This window comes from Glycine max, chromosome 4, assembly GCF_000004515.6.
Source record: "Glycine max cultivar Williams 82 chromosome 4, Glycine_max_v4.0, whole genome shotgun sequence".
Lineage (NCBI taxonomy): Eukaryota > Viridiplantae > Streptophyta > Magnoliopsida > Fabales > Fabaceae > Glycine > Glycine max.
In genome coordinates this window covers 28996045-29017082 of record NC_016091.4, presented here as the reverse complement: position 1 = coordinate 29017082, position 21038 = coordinate 28996045, and the positions used below count along the sequence as shown (strand labels likewise).

General features: G+C 34.9%; 2 protein-coding genes across 2 annotated transcripts; both read right to left on the bottom strand.

Moving 5' to 3' along the window:
- Nucleotides 1–11558: 11558 nt before the first annotated feature.
- HO1 (heme oxygenase 1, chloroplastic) lies at nt 11559–15541 on the bottom strand. Its single transcript, NM_001317450.2, has 4 exons — nt 14746–15541; nt 13343–13566; nt 11984–12091; nt 11559–11792 (listed from the first exon to the last, which is right to left on the bottom strand). Exons 1-4 carry the CDS (start codon nt 15167–15169, stop codon nt 11700–11702), a joined length of 849 nt encoding a protein of 282 aa, NP_001304379.2. The 5' UTR covers nt 15170–15541; the 3' UTR covers nt 11559–11699.
- Nucleotides 15542–16693: 1152 nt separating this feature from the next.
- On the bottom strand, nt 16694–20074 carry LOC102661441 (protein MAIN-LIKE 2-like). Its single transcript, XM_006579122.1, has 5 exons — nt 19973–20074; nt 19111–19491; nt 18386–19007; nt 18251–18285; nt 16694–16705 (listed from the first exon to the last, which is right to left on the bottom strand). Exons 1-5 carry the CDS (start codon nt 20072–20074, stop codon nt 16694–16696), a joined length of 1152 nt encoding a protein of 383 aa, XP_006579185.1.
- Between the last annotated feature and the right edge of the window lie 964 nt (nt 20075–21038).

Sequence of the window (21038 nt, the reverse complement as noted above, 5' to 3'; positions counted from 1 at the left end):
TGACAAATAATGTATTTGGATTTACGTTTTTCAACCACACCCAACACCAAATTCATCTTGAACCTGTCATTTTAACGTTGAAGCTATAAAAACATCCTTAAGAATAATGCAAATTTATATTGACATGATATCAATCCAAATACACTATTAGTGATTTAGAATATAAGAAATGCTTGCAATATATGTTTTAACATATTTTTTTAATTTTTTTATTAATAATTGAAATTTATTAGAAATTATAGAATTATGAATAGAGACTCAATAAATAAGTAAAACTCATACAAATTTTATTAAATTTTAGATGATAAGAGAATGGGCTATAGAATATATAATCATAATTTCTTTTGTAACTTTCATTTTTCTAATGAAGAAGTTGAACTAAGAAACATAGTAAATCTACATTATCTATGCTTCTATGCTTGAAGGACTCTTATACAATAAGATGCATTAGTAATATAATAGAAAAATGCTTTAACATAACCGCATAAGATTATATGATATCATTATATTATTCCTTATAAACTAATGTATCAATTTTTTGTGATTTAGAGGGTAAAGATTTTTTCTTCTCATATGCTCAATGATTAATATAGGTCTAATTAACCCATTCTAGAACATTTTTGTAATAGTTCATGTACGTAAATTAACCCATTCTAAACTTGCACTAAGATATAAATTCAGCAAAACATAAAGAGCAAGGTCGCTCTGTTAAAAAAAAACCATATCATTATCGTTAGTCATAGTAGAGGAAAAACCATCACTAAAAAAATTGAACATTCCTACCCCACTTGAAAGAAAAATAAGAGAGAATTTCAATTGCACGCTTGAAATATTCTTAACAAATTCTCTTCCGTCTTCATAGTTATTTAAAACAATAAGTTATGCTTTTTTATGCATAAGAATCGAAGACATGTACTAATGGTTTATAATAACTCACACACCATACTCAACCAACTAAACTAGACACCCTTAGTAAAACAGTAAGTCATGATTTAAGAAAAGGGTGTTTGAATCCATTCAGAGACTTGTCAAAACAATTGAATTCGTTAGAAAATTGAACTACTTATTATAATAAATGATATGCGGTAAGTTTTAAAAGATGTCTTAAAAACAAAAACCAGTAACAGGTAAGTTCCCTTGAACCTTTGCAAATAGCAAAGTAAAATATTGTTCAAGTTGATATCGCATGACTCCTTTAACGAGGAAAGGGATAAAAAAATGAAAAAGTATAAAAACAAAAGGATGAAGAGCATAGAAGAGGAAGGGACTATTTATATTGTTAATGATAAGTTTGGGGCCTAATTGAATGACAAGATGACAGGAAAACAATGTGAAGTGGGAATCCAATAAGGGAGAGATCAGAACATAAAAAGGCATAGAAATTTGTAAGATAAGTAGTGTGAGGTAGGGATGAATTCAGAGAAAAAGGAAGTGAGTTTGTTTAAAGGAAAGAAAGGTTAAAATATGTGAAGAATCAAACTGGATAGATAATCAAGAATTTTGCATCTTGAATGATGAGCTTTTGAAGAATCAACAATTTAAGGGTCAACCTCAAGATGTTGTCAAACTTCATGAGGAAATAAGAACCTTAAAAAATACATTATCCAAATTTGTCAATGAAACATATAATCTTAACAAACTGTAAGGATACTATAGAAGTTCCTTAGACAAATCTGAAATGGATATGATGGGAAGGTATATGTTCATGATGAGGATACCATTGTTTTCTATTTTTGTGGAAAAACTAGACACATGACGTCCAAATGCAAGGATCGTCCTAAGAAAGGTTCAACCAATCCTTTCTTGGCTAACACAAAAGGCCCCAAAAAGATTAGGGTACCTAAGAAAAATATTATTCCTATTGCAGATGTCCTTGATAGCAGGAAGCAAACGTCTATCATGGTACTTGGACAATGGTTGCTCAGGGCACATGATGAGAGAAAAGTGTATGTTCCAATGCCTGACTTCCTATCATGGTGGAACAGTCACTTTCAGAGGGAATAAAAAAGGCAGAATAACTGGCGTAGGTAAGATAGGTATTCACCTCTATCATTCTATTGATAATATTCTGTTTGTTGAAGGTCTTAAGCACAATCTACAGAACATAAGTCAATTATGTGATAATGGATATGATGTCTCCTTCAACAAGGATGAGTGTGTTGTTTTATGTCATGATGGGTCGATCCCCTTTATTCTCTGTCAAGAGAAAAGGAAACCTCTACAAAATAACACTGGGAGAACTCTTAGATCCAAATGTGTCATGCTTACTGTTGATAAAGGAAAATCATTGGTTATGACATAAAAAACGTGGTCATGCAAGTTGGAGGTTAATCTCCAAAATGCAGAAAATAACCTTGTAAGAGGTCTACCAAGTATGTCATATAAATATGATTTACTTTGTGATGAATGTCAAAAGGGGAAACAAATTAAAAACTATTTTACTAGTAAAAACATTGTTTCCACCTTTAGACCACTTCAACTACTACACCTTAATTTGTTTGGTCCTAGCAGAACTGCATCCACTAATGGAAAGACGAGTCTTTTAATATCTTCTTTAAATTTTGTAAATGTGTTCAAAATGAAAAATAAGTATGCATTACTTGGATTAGAAGTGACCATGGGGGAGAATTTGAAATGGACAAGTTTGAATTGTTCTGTGAAGAAAATGAAATCCTTCCCAATTTTTCAACACCAAGAACGCCTCAGGGGTAATTGAAAAAATTAATAGATATCTACAAGAGATGACTAGGACCATGCTTAATGATAATTCAACCCTTAAACACTTCTGGGTTGAAGCAGTGAATACTACTTGTTATCTTCAAAAAAGAATTTACATAAGACCTAACCTTAAAAATACTCCTTATGAATTATGGAAGGGATGAAACCCAACATAACATATTTTCATCCATTTGGATGCAAATATTTTATTCTCAACACAAAGGACAACTTGGGAAAATTTGACTCGAAAAGTGATAATGAGATATTTCTTGGATACTTTCAAACTTCAAAGGCACTCAGAGTGTATAACTCAAGAACCTTGGTAGTTGAAGAAGTTATTAACATAAGATTTGATGAAAATAAGCTTGATAAAGATTTATCAAAGCTAGATGAGCCTTTTGCAGATTTACGACTAGATGATAGCTCTGTAGCAACTAGCTCATCCAAATATAATTTAGAGACAAAAGCATCCACTCAACAAGAAGTTCAAGAAGAGGTAGGAGAACCCATTGGACGCATCATGAGAAGAAATCATCCAGAAAATCAAATTACTGGTGATCCAGCAGATTGTGTTCAAACAAGATCATCACTCAGAACAAAAGGGCATACTGCACTTATTTATGAAATGGAACCTAAACGCATTGATGATGCAATGCAATATGACAACTGGGTTAAGGTTGTGAGAAACAAAGCAAGGTTAGTTGCTAAAGGATACTCACAACAAGAAGGTGTGAATGTATGTATACATGATTTTGATGATGCCAAAGAAGAATCAAACAAGGCTGCTACATTTGCTTCAAGATTAATACAAGATTTCTTCAACAAACAAAGCCTTGATTCAAGATTTCTTCAAGACCAACCCTTGCCTCAAAACAAAGGGTTTCAAAGTCATGCAAGGCTCTGGTAATCGATTACATTCCTGGTAATCGATTACCATAAGGGAAGTTTGAGAAATTGTTGTTGAAAAGAGTTTTGAATTTTAATTTTGAACATGTAATCGATTACCAACAACGGAACTTTGGAAATTCAAATTCAAAAGTCATAACCCTTCAAAATATAACTATGTAATCGATTACCAGAATGCTGTAATCGATTACCAATGAGGATTTTCGAAAAATATTCCCAACAGTCACAACTTTTCATTTGAATTTTGAAAGGCTATCAAAGGCCTATAAATTAGTGACTTGGGAACGAAATTGGTAGAGAGTTTTGCTTGTCCAAAATGTCTTATCCTCTCAAAAGAAAATGAGAGAGATTCCAAGAGAACTTCATTACCAAATGCTCTCTCAAAAGAAACTATTGAGCAAACACTTGCAAATCCATTAAGAGTTCATCCATGGGCTTCAATTGTAATATCCTTCTCTTCAAGAGAGACTTCCTCTTCTTTCTTCTTATACAAAGAGATTGATTAAGGGACCGAGGGTCTCTTAAGTTGTAAGAATTCCTGAACACAAGGAATGGGTTGTCCCTATGTGGTTCAGAAGTTATAAAGGAATTTACAAAGAGAAAGAAAAACTCAAGTGGGTTGCTTGAGTACTGGACGTAGGCACGGACTTTTCCAAACCAGTATAAAACTGTGTTTGTATTCTCTCTTCCCTTATCTCATTTATTTTGTTGCAATCAATTTTGTCTTGCATGTTTAAAGAACATTATTAAATTGATTGTTGCTTCTTCTGCATTCTAAGCCTATCCCTCTTAAGTTATTGAGGACTATTAGGCAAACACTTGAATGATATTTTTATTTTATTTTGTTTATTGTTCCTGATTAAGTTTTTGATTGTCTAATCTGTTAAACTTTTCAAATTAGTTTCATATTTTAAAAAAAAAAACTATTTCAAATTTAGAAAAGGAAATTTTGAAATAGAAATTTGAAATTTGAAAATTGAAATTTTAAAAAAAATAAATTTGACAATTGAAATTTGAAATTTGAAATTTAAAATTAAAATTTGGAAGTTGGAAGTTGAAAGTGGAAGTTATTGGAAGTTGAAAGTTGAAAATGGAAGTTGGAAGTTGGAAGTGAAAGTTACTGGAAGTTGATGTTCGAAGTTGGAAGTTATTGGAAGTTGAAAGTTGAAAATGGAAGTTGGAAGTTGGAAGTTGGAAGTAAAAGTTACTTAAAATTGAAGTTAGAAGTTGGAAGTTGGAATTTGAAATTTAAAATTTGAAAATTGAAATTTGAAAATAGAAATTATTGTGCATAGTTAGTTGATTGTTTAATCAATTTGATTTGAAATGTTTGATGATTGATTGTATTTGTTTGTGTTTGAAAGTTATGTTGATTATTGATTACTTTTGATGGTTTTTCTTGTTTTATGCTGGATATGTGTTTTTTTGTGGGTGCAAAATAGTTTATTTTAATTCCTTTTGGTATCACTTGATTTTCATACATTGCAACAAGTGGTAACATTTTTTCTCCTCTCTATTCATGATTTGTTTTTTATGTTAACAAAGGGGGAAAGATAGATAAAAGATATATGAAATTTTTATGAGACGGCTTTTTATATATGAAATCTATGAAATCTTCAACTGTCTCATATAAGCAATCATTGCAAAACAAAGGGAGAGTAAAACTATATACAAATGAATATTTTTTTGTTGTTGTTGCTCCTAACCTATAGGTGGTTGTCATCATCAAAAAGGGAGAGAATGTAAATCATGCAGGTTTTGATGATGTCAAAGAGAATTTGCTTGATAATGAGCGTCATCATAAAAAAGGGGGAGAATGTGGATCATGCATTGTTTTAATGATGTCGAAAAGAAATCACTTGATTGTCATCATCAAAAAGGGGGAGAATGTGAATGTATGATGATTTTGATGATGCCAAAGAAGAATCAAACAAGGCCGCTTCAAAGGATAAGCATTTTCTTCAAGATTAATTCAAGATTGCTTCAACAAACAAAGCCTTGTTTCAAGATTCACCAAAGATCAAGCCTTGCCTCAAAACAAAGGGTTTCAAAGTCATGCAAGGCTCTGGTAATCGATTACCAGAAGGGAAGAATGAAAAAGAGTTGTTGAAAAGGGTCATGACCCTTCAAATTATAACTGTGTAATTGATTACATAAACATTGTAATCAATTACCAGTGGAGAGTTTTTAGAAAAACTACCAACAATCACATCTTTTCATTAGATTTGTGAATGGCCATTAAAGGCCTATAAATAGGTGGTTTGGGCACGCATTTTGAGGAGAGAGTTTTGCTTGTTCAAAATGTCTTATCCTCTCAAAAGGAAATGAGCGAGATTCCAAGAGAACTTCATTGCCAAATGCTCTCTCAAAAGAAACTCTTGGGCAAACACTTGCAAATCCATTAAGAGTTCATCCATGGGCTTCAACTGTAATATCCTTCTCTTCAAGAGAGAATTCTTCTTCTTTCTTCTTATACAAAGAGATTGATTATGGAACCAAGGGTCTCTTAAGTTGTAAGAATTCCTAAACACAAGGGATGGGTTGTCCCTGTGTGGTTTAGAAGTTGTAAAGGAATTTACAAAGAGAAAGGAAAATCTCAAGTGGGTTGCTTGAGTACTGGACGTAGGCACGGACTTTGCCGAACCAGTATAAAACTGTGTTTGCATTCTCTCTTCCCTTATCTCATTTATTTTGTTGCAATCAATTTTGTCTTGCATGTTTAAAGAACATTATTAAATTGATTGCTGCTTCTTCTGCATTTTAAGCCTATCCCTCTTAAGTTATTGAGGCCGCTGGTCCAACAGTATCTGCGTGAAGGCAATGCCTATCAGGAGGTATGGGGGAAGAACTATGATTCCCATGTTACAAAGGCGGTTTACCAGGAGAATGATGAAAAGGTTGGTGATTAGAAAACCGTTGTGTTCAATCTGATGCGCAAGAAAGTGAAGATTTGGGCCAACATTTTGAATAAGAGTGTTCTTCACAAAGTAGGTTCCAAAACAACCTTATCTGACCTCCACAAGTTTCTAATTTTACACTTGATTGAGAACCTCCCCTTTGACCTTCCACACACCATCTACATCAACATATTGAGGAACCTGAAGGGTTTAGATGGTCTAGACAACATCTATTATTCCACTCTCATCAACAAGATTTTGTGGAATCAAGGAGTGTACCACGTCTTCAACAAGATGTACGAAGACTCTAAACACACCCTAATATCCAAGGGCTTAGTTGTTGCTAAACAACAAAAGTTGAGCAAGACTAACCTAAATGTTATGAAGATAGCCTTAGAACAAAGTCTGAAGGAGGCTCATTTGGTGGACTTGGAAGCTATCAACAAAAGGAAGCAAAAGATGCTAGCCAAGGCCATTATTGATGAAGACCAAGGTCTTAATAGCTTTGGTATCTTCCGAAAGATTCAAAAGATTATGGTTGAACAACAAAAAATAAAGATTACAAGAAAGCAATCCCAAAAGGAAGAAAAGGAAAGACATGAGACTACTTGCCAGGAAGCACAGGACGAAAAGAAGACATAAGACCACTACGTCTGCCCCTGTGCATCCACCGACCACAACCTCAGTCCCACAAAGGTTGAAAGACCTAAGTGAGACTGATGAAGAAGATGAAGGTCTTGTACAAGTAGCCCTTCAGTAGAGGAAAACAATTGCTCTAGTTGCTCCTACCCACAAATGGCTAAGAAAGTCCGACCAGTCTATGAACCATGAGTGTTTGTCATCACCTCTGCTATTCCAAGACATATCAAGAAGAGGGCAACCAAGGCCAACCTAAGATTGGTGACAAGGAATGGGCAGCTGCCTTTACTGGGAACAAGGAGGACTCAGCCTCATCATCATCATCATCATCATCACCATCATCATATAGTGAGTCCATAGACGACACTCCTATCTCTCCTCTTCGCAAACATGCTCCCTCTACATAATTGCTCCACCTCTATCACTTATTCATCTTGACAGATTCAGAAGGGCAACTCCTAGGGAACCTTTAACAAATGCTCAGAGGTTTCGTTTGGCATTTATTAATGATAATCCTACACCTGAAACCCCATACTCTGAGTCTATACTTTATGAACCTGTTGCAAGGGAAACAATCATTGTCCAAGCACCTACCTGGACAAAACATGATTGTGAGCATACTCCAACTGAGGCCTTTAAGGCTCTACCAATAAATGTCATAGTTCATTATCCTCCTCCATAATTAACTCGTCCAATGCAACCCAACATTATTAAGATACCTCCTCATTGCTTGCACCTAGTACTCAACAACTGCTTCGTCCATCAACCGAAGTAACCCCCACACAAGCATGGTGAAGTATTAAAAAATTTAAAGATAAAAAGAGCTCACAAAGCAACATCTCTAGGGATTTGTTTGACAAACACAGAAGGGACCCTTCGCAAGAAGTGGAACCCCAAAGATCGAGTTTCAGAAAAAGGTGCATATGTGGATGCCAATCACCAAACTCTTACTAGTGCATCCTGTTGATCTCAATCTCTCTCAAGAAGAATGTTCATCCCTTGGCAAATTGCATGAACAAATGTACTTGAAAGACCACGCCATTGCCCACCCTCTTGGTCTACACATCTTAAGGGCCACCGATATTAAGATGGTTGCTGATAAAGTAAGTCCATGCCTACAGGTTTGGGATGCTTCTAAGAAGAAGAGATTTAAACTCTACTACAACGAAGAGATTCCCTCAAAAAAGATAAGGGTGGAGATTGTTAATTTTCCTTGCAACTGGGCCCATTATTTAGTGCAAAGAAGTTGATTCGCACTCCTGATGTTTATGATGCCAGGACATTATGGAATCAAATTGTATGGATGGACTCTAAAAAAGCCTTCACTACTGGCTATGATGGAAGTGATAATACTGAGCATCACGATGTCATTCAAGTGCTACGTCCTGTTAGGAAGTACCACTTTGATGATGCTTGTGTCTACTTCAAAAAGGATGTTGACAGCTACTTGTTTATTCAACATCTCAAACTTCCTACAATTCAATATGAAGGCACCTATAATTTGTAGAGGATGACTGAAGATCAGATGCTAACTCATGTGACTTAGGTCCATGAAGCTTAACAAAAAAAGAAGGATGAGGAAGAAGCTGTTGCTATTGTCGTGAAAGAAGATGTTGCCTCAGTCCAAGCTAAAGTATCTGCTAAAGTTGTGGATGACACCATTGTACATGGGGTTATCATTGATCTTACCAACACTGGTGTCATGGACGAAACTCTGGAGGCATCTAATGCAACTATAAATGGCGAAGTTGAACGCAACGCTCTTGAACTTGCATCCAAGCAGTCAATAAATGAGGCTACTTCTATAGACAAGGGCGAAACTAACACTATCATTGTCTACTCCACTAATTCTGACCCCACTCCTCTGAACTATGCACAATTCACCACAGTTACTAGAGATCAAGTGCAAGATATGATAAGGCAAGCCATAGAAACTTTTGCCAAACAACAATGTCAAGAGAATGAGCAATTCAAGCTCTCAATGTAGAATGCCATCACCACCTAGTTCTCCAATCTTGGTGTTGCTCTCCTTCAAAACATTCAATAGGCTCAGATGTCAATGATTGAAGTTGTTGTTGCACTTGCACTAGTATCTCAACCACTACCTGCACCTGCGTCTTTGGACCTTCCATCACCAACTTTAGCCCCTATAGAACCACCTCCTCCATCTTCACCACCACCCTCTCAACCTCCATCACCATCGTCTGCTCAAGACTAACTATGATGTCTATCAATATTTCTATCTTCAAACCTATTTTTTGCTTATGGCCCACAAGGGGAGAAATAAAAATTTTGATTGTAAAAAGAGCTAATAGTTTTAAATAAAAGTAGTTTTGGAGTATTTTCACATGTTTCATTTTAGTTATTAATTGTTATTATTTTGCTACCACATATGTCATATATAAGTTATCTGTCATATTCTTGTCATGATTGAACTTAGGGGGATCTTAATTGCATTACATTCATTTCACTCCCTTAAAACTCTATTTATTCTTATAAATCAAAATTTATATTGTTTGTCATCATAAAAAAGAGGGAGATTGTTAGGTCTGAACAACCATTAATCTCGTCCACCTTGGATTTTGATGTACAATAATAAGTATAAATTATTGGTGTTCTAATGAGTTTTTGTCAAGTGGACAAGATCAATATGTTAAAGGACTTAACAATATTCAATGTCGTCCACGACTCAAAAGAGAATGTTGTGTATTATCTAGCATCCAACACGCTAAAACCAGAGAACATCCACCCTTGTGAAAATCAGTATTATACATTGTCTATTAGTCAACTTGCGTGTCCAATCTCAAAGAAACTAAAAAAGATTGAGAATGACGAAAAATGGGAGTGCATGTGTTCTATTTTATACGAATTCAATTTTCCTCTATTTTGAATTGCTAATGTTTGAATTTAAGAAAAGGACAATATAGAAGAATATAGAAGGTTTTCACAAAATGTTCTCTTAAAGGTCGCTTTTACTATGGACAAGAAGCATATGACCCTGTCTATACTATGATTCATTTCTCTCCAATCAGAGCATGACACATCACTTTATCATTCAGTGTGAGACAATGATATTTTCAAGGAATTGATGTTGATCCCGTGATCCTTCACTGAAGTCTATAAAAGTCATCTCTATCTAGGAAGTTTTTGACAAAAAATCTTACAAGGAAACAAGAAAATATTTGAAGCAAAACTCTGTTGAAATCATCAGACGATTGATATACAATTTTCATTAGTTTACTCTTTGCTAAGCAAAGTTACTTTGCATTTGAGCTTAATTGTTTATTCACTCGTTGAGTGTTAAGAATACTTATATTTATTCAAACTTTTGTTTGTGAAAGCCATGGGTAACTTAGTATTAAACAATATTTGAGTTTCTTAGATTCAGGGAGAGTCTAAGAAGGTAACAAAAGTAGTATTAAGAATACTTATAAAGTCAGGAGTGACAGGTTGAAATGCTTGTTTTGTAATCAAATTTTGATTAATGGAACCCTTTACTAGTGAGTAAAGGAGAACTTGATGTAATTCAGATTGAGTGAACCAATATAAACCAAGTATTTCTACTTCTCTCCATAACGGTTTATTGAACATTCTTATGACACATTCTAACAATTTTTTTAACACCAAGTGTTTATTTGAAAAACCGTTTTAAAAACTCTCTCGCTTTGTCTTATTTAGTCATTAAATGACTATATTGATCTTCATTAAATATCAATTTTATCTTCAGTGAACAACTTGCCACATATACATATTATTATCTATATCAGCTTTTATATTATGAAAGTTTATATCTTTGATATACACGTTATTCCGTCCGTTTTAGTGTGTTTATTGCTATTTCAATGTTATTAATGTTATAGAAGCTACAATTAGACTTTGTTTCGGTCAAATTTGTCAGAAATCAGAGAGCACTAAAGCAAAATGGAGAAATAATAATTTGAAATGATGCTGTGTAGTGTATGCTTCAGGACACGATGAATCTTGCATGGGGGAGTATTTATAATCCCCTCTTAGTGAGGTATATGCTACAAAGAAGAGGATGAGAAAAAGAAGGATAAACACAATGGAAAAGAGGACATAAAGTAGGAAATAAAGGGGTTGTTAAGTTAAGGTGGGAATATAAGATTAGGAAAGGACAGGAATTTAAGGAAAAGATAGATAAAGCAAGGTAGGCCTGAATTGACTGGAAAAAGGAGATTTGATGTAGAGATTCAACATATATACTGAACTCTAAATCTATCTTTAAATTTCTGCATTTTTCTGTTCAAGTAAATAAGGAGTTAGTCTCCATTGCTTTTTTTATCAATAAAAATAAGTTTCTGTCAATATCATAGTAGCATTTTTTTGGCTCGGGACCTTATAATGTTCTATTCACAGCAACACGGAATCTAAGCCCCATTTGAGAAAAGCAAGTTAATCAACATCAGTTCTATTATTCCTTTGCGTATTGGAAATAAAATAATTCACATATGGTAATGTTGTTGGCTTCCGCCATGCACTTTAATACCCATAATTACACAGATAGCAGGGCATCTATTATCATGATAAAATCAAACGGAGAATCTCTCCAGAGAGCTTGAATGATTTTTCTGTTTCTTCCAGACAGTGGTCCTTTTCTTCCCGACTCCAAGGCTGATAAAATGAAGGAATATCAAAAAGGTGTATTCAACAACCTAACTAAGAAAAATTGAAAGCTATCAAGGTATCCCTGTATCCTTTGCAAATTGGGGGATAAAACCGCAATACAAGTCAACCTATTGATTATTCCTTAGAAAATTGGAAAGAAGTGCACACAAATAATTAAGAAAGTTCAAGAAACTTACTTCAGCAACTTTATTCAACTTGTCTCTCACATTCTGCAACAATCGTGGAAGGTCATCATCCCATTTGTAGAACTCCAACGCCTTGTTGTTAAGTAACTTTTCAGCAACCTGTGAGATGCAGGAAGAACTTATTGAGTATATAGTAAGGATAAAGTAACAATCATTCAGTATTAGTTTTAACTCATCAGGTGATAATGAAAGAAATATATTTAGAACAGTGAAGCTTAAAGGGTGTGCAGTGTTGTAACAATGATTTACATTTAGAGAAACAAATTCATCCAAAAGCAGTAAGAAACCACAGATTTGCAAAAAGCATGTTATTGCTTCTTTTTCTTTTATGCTTTTTGATTAACTAGAAACAACATTAATTGAATCCTTACTGCCAGGTTGCTTTTCAGGTTCAGTTGTATTGCTTATTTCCCTTTAGGAAAACTTATAACCAAAATGCTTCAGGAAGGTCTTTGGGCCGAGATGTCTATTTTTTTTTTTAAGTGATGTGCTCTAGTTATACATGTATGCATTCATTAGTAATATTGATTATTTACCACCTTCCAAAAAATAAATTGATTATTTACCATCAGCATACTAATAGCTACATACAAGAAAGTGTTTGATGCAGAGATATAATAGAACATATATAGTACATATACATTTGTGGCACAATTCTGCAAATATCTGTATATAAGATACAACTAATATGGAAATAGCCAACATCAGACATGCCAGATAATATATACCTACAGGTATCAGATGTAAAACACAGCATATTATAACATAAGCTTGATTATGTTCTAACATTCTCAGAGGAGATATAGTAGTCACATTTAATTATCTTGCTAGCTATCAGTTCACCTGCACCATAAAATCCATGACCTTACGTTTTCCTGTTCGAAATTTGCATTTACAGAGGTCCCGCACTAATCTGCTTTTGATTTTTTATTTATTTGTGGATATAAAGGAAAGAAGTAGAAGGTGAAGTGCGCAGCAGAGGAATAGAGGTACTTTATCTTATCACCCATGTTTGTTCAGCATGTAATTCTCTTGGAAAATAAAACTTGAATTAATTTAAGGGTATTTTTGAAATGATGACATTAAATAGTGTTTCGTTAGTTGAAATTTGCTTATATTTGAGTCCCAAAAACAGACTTTTTTGCTTATGAGTTCAGAGGGAGTAGTATAGTAACTATGCCATATGAAGAGGAAAAATGAAAATATCCCCAGATATGAATGTGTCTGTAATTATAAAACATAAAACAGATATTCTGGCCCACAAATAGCACTCAAAACCAAAGATGTACTCATAAACAATGTGACACACAACATAATTTAACCTCTTTAAGCATGCATGTGTTTGGTTACCTTTTTCCCAATCATTCGACCACCAGCTGAATGAGCAAAGTAGATATTGTAAAAATGGCAAATGAATGCTTGGGGATCCTTCACAGATAACTCCTTAAGATATTGTGCATAGGTAAGACCAGGAGAAGAAGGTTCAGGAATGGTATAACCTTGCTCCTTGAACCACTCCAAATCTTCTGCCAAACTTGCAGACCTTTCCAATCCAGTGTTTCTGAATTCAGCATCTATGCACGAAAGATAAAAGCATCAGGCATTTAACAATTGGATTAGTTAAGGAAATGTATACATTGAACACCAACATATTAGTTGTAGATATGCTAAAGTAGTACAGAATACAACAACCTATATGGATAGCAGCAAGAAACCCTCAGAGAATTAGAACGATCATGCTCAGATTTTTTACATGAAATTAGTACATTTGATTCACCTTCGGCATCATCAAGTCAAACCTTAAAAAATTCGCTGATGGATAATTCTCGGATCATTGTTACCTTACATGGAATGTTACCTTGTAACCCTGTCTGTCCATGATTACACAACTATAACCGCTCAACAGCTCAAAACTTACTTGAATTCCCAAAATATTACAGATGATCCTTAGCACACAAATATTAGCCATAAAAAATTGGAGATCTTGTAAAGATCACAATATAGGCACATCAAAACCAAAATTATTAAACAAAATGAAAATGAAAAACTAGAAAAAAATGAGCTTTTAAGTTATCACAGCACTCAATTGGAAGAACTAAGACAAACATTTAGCTCTTACAATGACCTCACTTACCTTCCCACACCCAATATTTGCAACACAATCCAAAACTAACAAACATAAACCAGCAAACAGAAAGCGGAACCCTACAAAGCATTATAATGTTAAAACCCAAAAGCATACGGTTTATTCGGTTCACAGGTGTCACAACTTTCAAAGCACTCAAACGAAAAAGTATGTCTCTTGGAGGATTGGCTCAAACTGATGTTTAAGCATTTTCAACATCTAAACAAGCACACTGATGAAACATGTGAAAGATAAGCCAAAGAACAACAGCAGAAAATCACGAAAACGATAAGCAGTCTCTTGAATTAAACAATAAAAGGGTTTAAGATTTCACCGCTACTCAGTACTCACTCGTGCTAATATCAAATATAGCAACAATTATCCATTACTATTAGGACTCATCAAGTTAAATCACACATAACACAAAACTCGTGCAAATCATAACACATGACCCTACAGAAACGCAGAACACGCATTTTACCCCAAAAATTACCACCACAGATTAGCAGCACCATCCAAAAAAATAAAAGAACCCAAAACTCAAAAATACCACATTAAAACACAAACACACACACAAATAAAAAATTAAAACCATACTACTAAAATATCATTAGAAGAAGAAACTCACAAGAAGGATGAGGAGCCTCTTGAACGATTTTCTCCAGCGTGTCATAAACGAGCTTACTGTCCACAAGAAATTTCAGGTACCCTTCGACGGATGGGTCCCACTTGGTAACGGCTTTCTCCTCGGGCTGCTTGACCTCCTTCTCGCCCTCCCTGGCCTGGTCCCTCGTGTGCAGCCTCATCGCCACGAACCTCATCTCTTCCACGAACCCTTTCGATTCGCCCTTCTTCTTCGGCGTCTCCGCCGTCGCCGCCGACACGATGACCGCCGCCCTTCTAGGCATGACAGTAGCAGTACGAGCACCCGCCGGTGAGGTTAGGAAAAGGGAGCGGAATTGAGGGGGAGGAAGAGGCCGTGGCGCCAGGCGGGGCTTAATATAGAGCGATTGGGGCAGGAATAGAGCTATTGTTGATAGTGATGACGCCATGGGTGGATGAGAGTTTGTTGAGTGCACGAAATCTCTGAAAATGAGGTGGTGGATGAAGCAAATGAACCGGCACGGTACCACTAGAGACTGTGCGTGCGTGCGTGCGAGTGAGAAAGATTGAAATAAAAAGAAACTAATAAGAAGGATGAAGTAGTCTTCAAGAAAAAGCGATGGACGAAGAATAATAATATATTAAGGATTTTTAAATAATAATGGGCGTTGTGTTGATGATTGGTGATGGCAGGGTGGAAGAGTGTGCGACTGTGGGATTAGGCCATGTGAAGTATACAGGCAGGAGCTGAGAAATTTTGTGACTTCTCCTTACACGGAACAGATGCGGTTTTTTATTTTCTCTTGTCGTCAGCCAGCCGTGGCCTTTGTAGTTATCCTATGTTAGCAATTGAAGACAACCTAAAATAATTTTAGACTGATTTTATCATGATGCTTAGTTATTAGTTGGTTTTTATAAAATTATTTTAGAAATCATATAAGTTGTTATTTATAATTGAAGGAACAATAAGTTCGTCATCGTTAACCTAATTTCATTTTATACTTCATTTTTAAGATACATAAATATTGAATGACGCTTTTATAAGTTTTAACAAAGATATTGAATTGCAATTTTTTTTAAATACTTACAAAAAGATATAAGTTAAATACAAATTTAAATTTAAATTATTATTATATTGTACACCTAACCTAAAATTATGGCTTGAATGTGATTCAACATTAGTCATTCAAGCTCTTCACAACAGATGAGAAGTTGTTTATTTTTTGTTAAGATAGTTTTGGTTGTTTCTCATGTTTATAGGAAAGGGATGCTTGTGCGGACAAATTAGTCAATCATAAGGCTTTGTCTAGGGTTAACTTTCAATGGTGGGACTATTTCTCCTGTTTTTGGTAAGGATGAGCTTCTTAGGAATAGAAATACTCTTCGAGCTTATAGGTTTTGTTAGCTTCTTCATTGGGTTTTGAGCTTATTTTTGTTCCTTTTATTCATATCAATTTTTCTTTTTTAATGCATCTCGGGGTGTGATTGTGGCATGGGTTTTTGGGAGGCGCCAACCTAGTTGGGGTTCCCTACCCTCTCACTAATTGCTACCCCAATTAAAAAAAAAAAAGACACCTAACATAAAAGGCCCATGCATAGGATGGGTAAAAAACTAATTTCATTTTAGGTGGGGTTGAATTGTGATTTTAGAAATATTCTAAATCTTTTTTTTGCAAACCCAAGCTATTGTCTGATATAGCTTTGAAAGCAAATAACGTAGTTTTCGCAAACAGATAAGATGAGACGATATCAACAAAAGTTTTCTAACAAAATCAAATTCAAGCCCTACATCACTTAACACAAGAGATAGAGATTTCTTGAAGAATACTTTAGCAAAAAAACCACTCTCTTTTGCTCAGAGTAGGTCTATCACAACAAGTATAGCAAAATGTGCCTTTTGAGATGTTTGAACTTATAAACATTGATTGTTCTCTTAATTCTTAGGACTTGGATAGATCATAGGAAGAATGTTTCTAAGACATTTCCTGCAAAATGAATCTCAAGCACAAAGTATTAAATGAAGTTTTAAATAATTTAGCTTCATCTATTATATGAAGATACAATGTTTTTCGTGTGACTATATATAAGATAAAACTTTTAATCTTTGTAATTATTTGCATCTAATCAAAATTATAAAGGGTTATAATTCGTCTTATGATTCAACCGTTTATATTTTTAATAAATTTTGACTAGTTTAAAAAAAGTGTATTGAGAAGTAACATTGTTGCTATGAATGGAACCAAACTTGGACCATTTAATAAATTTTTAGGTTCGAGAATGGTAAATGGGAAAATATAGGGTTGAAAGAGAAGATAGGGGAAGACATTGATTTAAGATTCAATGATTTAACTATCGTGGTTAAACTGATTTTATATTTTTTAATATTATATAATATTTTAAGTAATAAAATAATATATAATTATAAAAAATTAGGATCTAAAATATTATAAATTAGTATATATGACTAAATTATATGTTTCATAAGATAAAAATTAATAATAATCGATAATAATTGATATTAATGTGAAATATTTAAATATGTACTTTTATTTATCTTAAAAATATTTTTGATTAAATAAAAAAAATAAAATAAATTGGAAAAAAACAATTCAACACTGTTTTTTTTCCAATTCAACACCAATTTTCTATATCGGTTCAACATATTTCTAGATCGGTTATGAAATACCTTGATTTTTTAGAGTGTTCAAATTGGTAAACTAGTTCCGAGTTGAACTAGCTGGTTCAGTTTTCAAAATGTTGTTATTTATTAATCATATTTAAATTTAGAAATACGTATGAAATAAATACAATTTTTTATTTGCAAATTTTACTTCAATTTTAAAATATGAATACAATAAACATGAACAACCTTATTAATAATATATATGTTATTTTCAAATGATTTTAAATAGTTATTTTTAAAAGTTATCTTCTCCAGATGTACGCCTAATTATAGCATGAAACTTCGATTTGATAAAAATATTTTTCTTAGCATTTTTATTATAAATTTAAAATAGTCTTATAATACAACTATTTTACGCTCAAAATTTTCTGCATTTTTTCAAAAGATGCATAATGGGCCCATTTCGAAAAAAAAAAGAGAGGACTTATTCTCGGGATTTGCTAAGGGCACCCAGCAGAATTGCTGGTGCACCCAACAAATTTTAAAATTCCCGAAAATGCCCTTCATGCTGTTTTGCAAACTTGTTCCGTTGACAGGGGCGAAAGAAATCTTCCGTGGAGTCCCACGAAAGATTTCTCCCGCCCCTGTAACCGGCAGAAGAACTGTGGAAGAACCTTCTTCCGTGGGACTCCACGGAAGAACCTTCTTACGTTGAGTCCCACGGAAGAAATTTCTTCCGTGGGTTACTTAGTTAAATTATTTTGTTAATTTTAAGATTATTTTGTACTAGTTAAATGATTTTTTTCTCTGAGAAGTTGACCAATGGTCGATTCTTCTACACACCGCATGATAAAGCCACCTACAGGCACATGGGCTAGCCTTAGCATAACCATCGTCAACAACAGACCTGTGGACTGATGGAAAGTGCTCGTAAATCCAACACTACAAACACAAAGTCAACATCAGCAATCAAACATGGATTGAATTTTACTTTAATTTAAATTACAAGTAGCGATAGTCACATGAAGTAGTGAAATGTAACCAGCCATCTGCCGTGTAGGAGCCTGCGACGCCTCGTTAAGCTGATCGTACAAGTGGACCAAAGCGGCCGCTCCCCAAGAGAATGTCCCTACCTGTGCCAGGTCTCTGAATGCCTGTAGATGCACAACATGGACATGGGTTGCACTCTTGTTAGCGAAAAGAGTGCAACCAACCAAATGAAGTAGGTACGCCCGAGCTGCAGCAACCCACTGCCTGGCCCGACACCTACTCTGGTACATGTCCCGAAGCCAGGACAACCGAACATGAGGCCCACCTGCCTGACGTGTCTCAGTTGTAGCCTTGTCTGGAGTGACCTCAAGTAGCTCCGTCAACAGCGCCACTGCGTCAGATGTAGCCAGCGGCTCGAATGAATGCAGCGTGCCAGTAATCGGGATGTGCAGGAGCGACAAAACGTCGTCTAGAGTGATCGTCACCTCCCCTACTGGGAGGTGGAAGCTGCTCATCTCCATATGCCACCTCTCAAAAAAGGCGGATATGAGTCCAGGATCAGTGGTGATCACAGAACACCTGATCAATGGATCCAATCCGGTGGCCGCAATCATACCTTCAATCTCAGCAGTCGGTCTCCCAAATTTATCTACTTTCCTACCATGGGAGACCAACTTGAGATCGGGTCACTACTAAATTGAATAAAAATTTATAAATTTGTGTATTTCAAAATAAAAGAAACTACTTTCTAATTACTGGAATAAAATAAGTACGTACCTGTCCACGCCATATGCTGTGTGCCACATGATTAGCAAATCCTATCAAAACAGATGGATCGCGTGGCCCACCGGGGAACCCCTCATCATCAGCAGTTGTCCCATCACTAGCCACTCGATCAGACTCAGCACCATCGGCGGCTCCTGTCCTCTCTGGGCTACCATCAGACGCATCAGGCACATCCTCAACCAACTGAGGAACATCCTCAGGCAATTGAGGAACATCCTCAGCCACATCCTCAGCCATCTGGGTAACCCGTTGCCTACGTGCTGAGGCAGTGGGCCTACGACGGCGAGGAACATCCTCAGCCACATCCTGACTAAGGTCTCTGCCTCTACCTGTGCCTACCACACGACGTAGACCTCGTGTTCTAACCATGATCTGAAATCATGAAGAACACTCAAATAATTTGTGTAACAAAGCTTTGGAATTCTAACTAATCCACATAATTTATCCAAACCCACAGATTATATATTTAGTTCAACATAATTTATCCAAATAATTGACATACAAATGCATATATAAATCACACCAAATATAATTCAATTGATTAGTAGAACTCAAATCCTGTCATTGTGATTCTCTCAAGACACAATTCTAGTTATTAAACCAGAAGGTTTATTATTCTTTCCTTTATACATTGCTATTACAATCAATTACTGTGGTATAAATTCCTTTAATTCATCTCTAAGTTCAAGTTAAATCAAAGAAATTATATGAATTGTCTAACTTAACATCAACAATGAAACACATGTCAATGATGTCATGTGATGTGATGTGATCCAATGAAAATGAATGGAAAAGGGTTGATGCAAAAGCTTAATATCATCACACGAACTTCATTAACTAAGCAATTTCTCACAGTGCAAATGGTTCTGACAAGCCTTGAACAGTGGTAACCCTGTGTCTCTTGAATAGCAGAGCCACGGCTATTCAAGTAGGCATGATGACGGGGTTTTTCCATCCCCGCCCTGAAACTCAAATTACTTAGGAGTGGATTTTTTGAATTAGATTCATGTGGAGTCAAACACTTTGATTGATTGTGAATTGAGAATTTATAAAAATAGAGAGTATGGTCAAATATTCAGAAAGGGCACAAGGCTTGCGGATCCATGTGGGTGCTTGGATTTGTAATCACCAACTGCACATGAATCTTAGTTACAATGAAAGTGAACTATTACAATATTCTAGTTCATATGGTAAGGTATGGAGAAAAGAGTAAGCACCCGAACAAAGCATTTGTTCTTACTAGGAAGGGCTAGATACATAGCTCACATGTGTCATTTAATTTGTCCTAGTTGTCTATTATTCTTTCAATAAGAGCTTTTCATCCTTGTCAAGGAAGGGATTCAATGGTCAGAAATAGACAGCTAGGCTTTATCAGCAAATTATGATATTTGGTTTGTATTGAGTATTAGTAATACTAATTACCCATAATTCCTGCCAATTTCCAGCCTTATTTTTATTTTTTAAATTTTAATTAAGCTAATTATGTCAAGGTATATGCTTTGTAAAGAAATTCCTACTAAACTTTTTCATACCATTTAGAGTGCATTTGGTTTGGAATGGCTTGGATTTGTAACTAATACAAATGTGGGTGCTTGGATTTGTAATCACCAAGTGCATCATTTTGTATTCAAAATTCTCAACACATCATTTTGTATTCAAAATTCTCAATACATCAAATTAGAGGAATCAAGTTGCTCCATCATTTCGTGTTCAATTTGTTAACTAGTTATTTATGTTGTATTTTACAATATTATCTTCTACTAACACATGATGCTACTAGCTAGACTCGTCTCATGCTTGATCTCTTTCTCGTAACAGGCATAGCACAACATGTTCTTTTAAATTGTAGCTGAGGTTCCTCACCATAGTGTCATATTTCCTGTGAAAAGGAATTGGATAACCAATTTAATTTTGCTCTT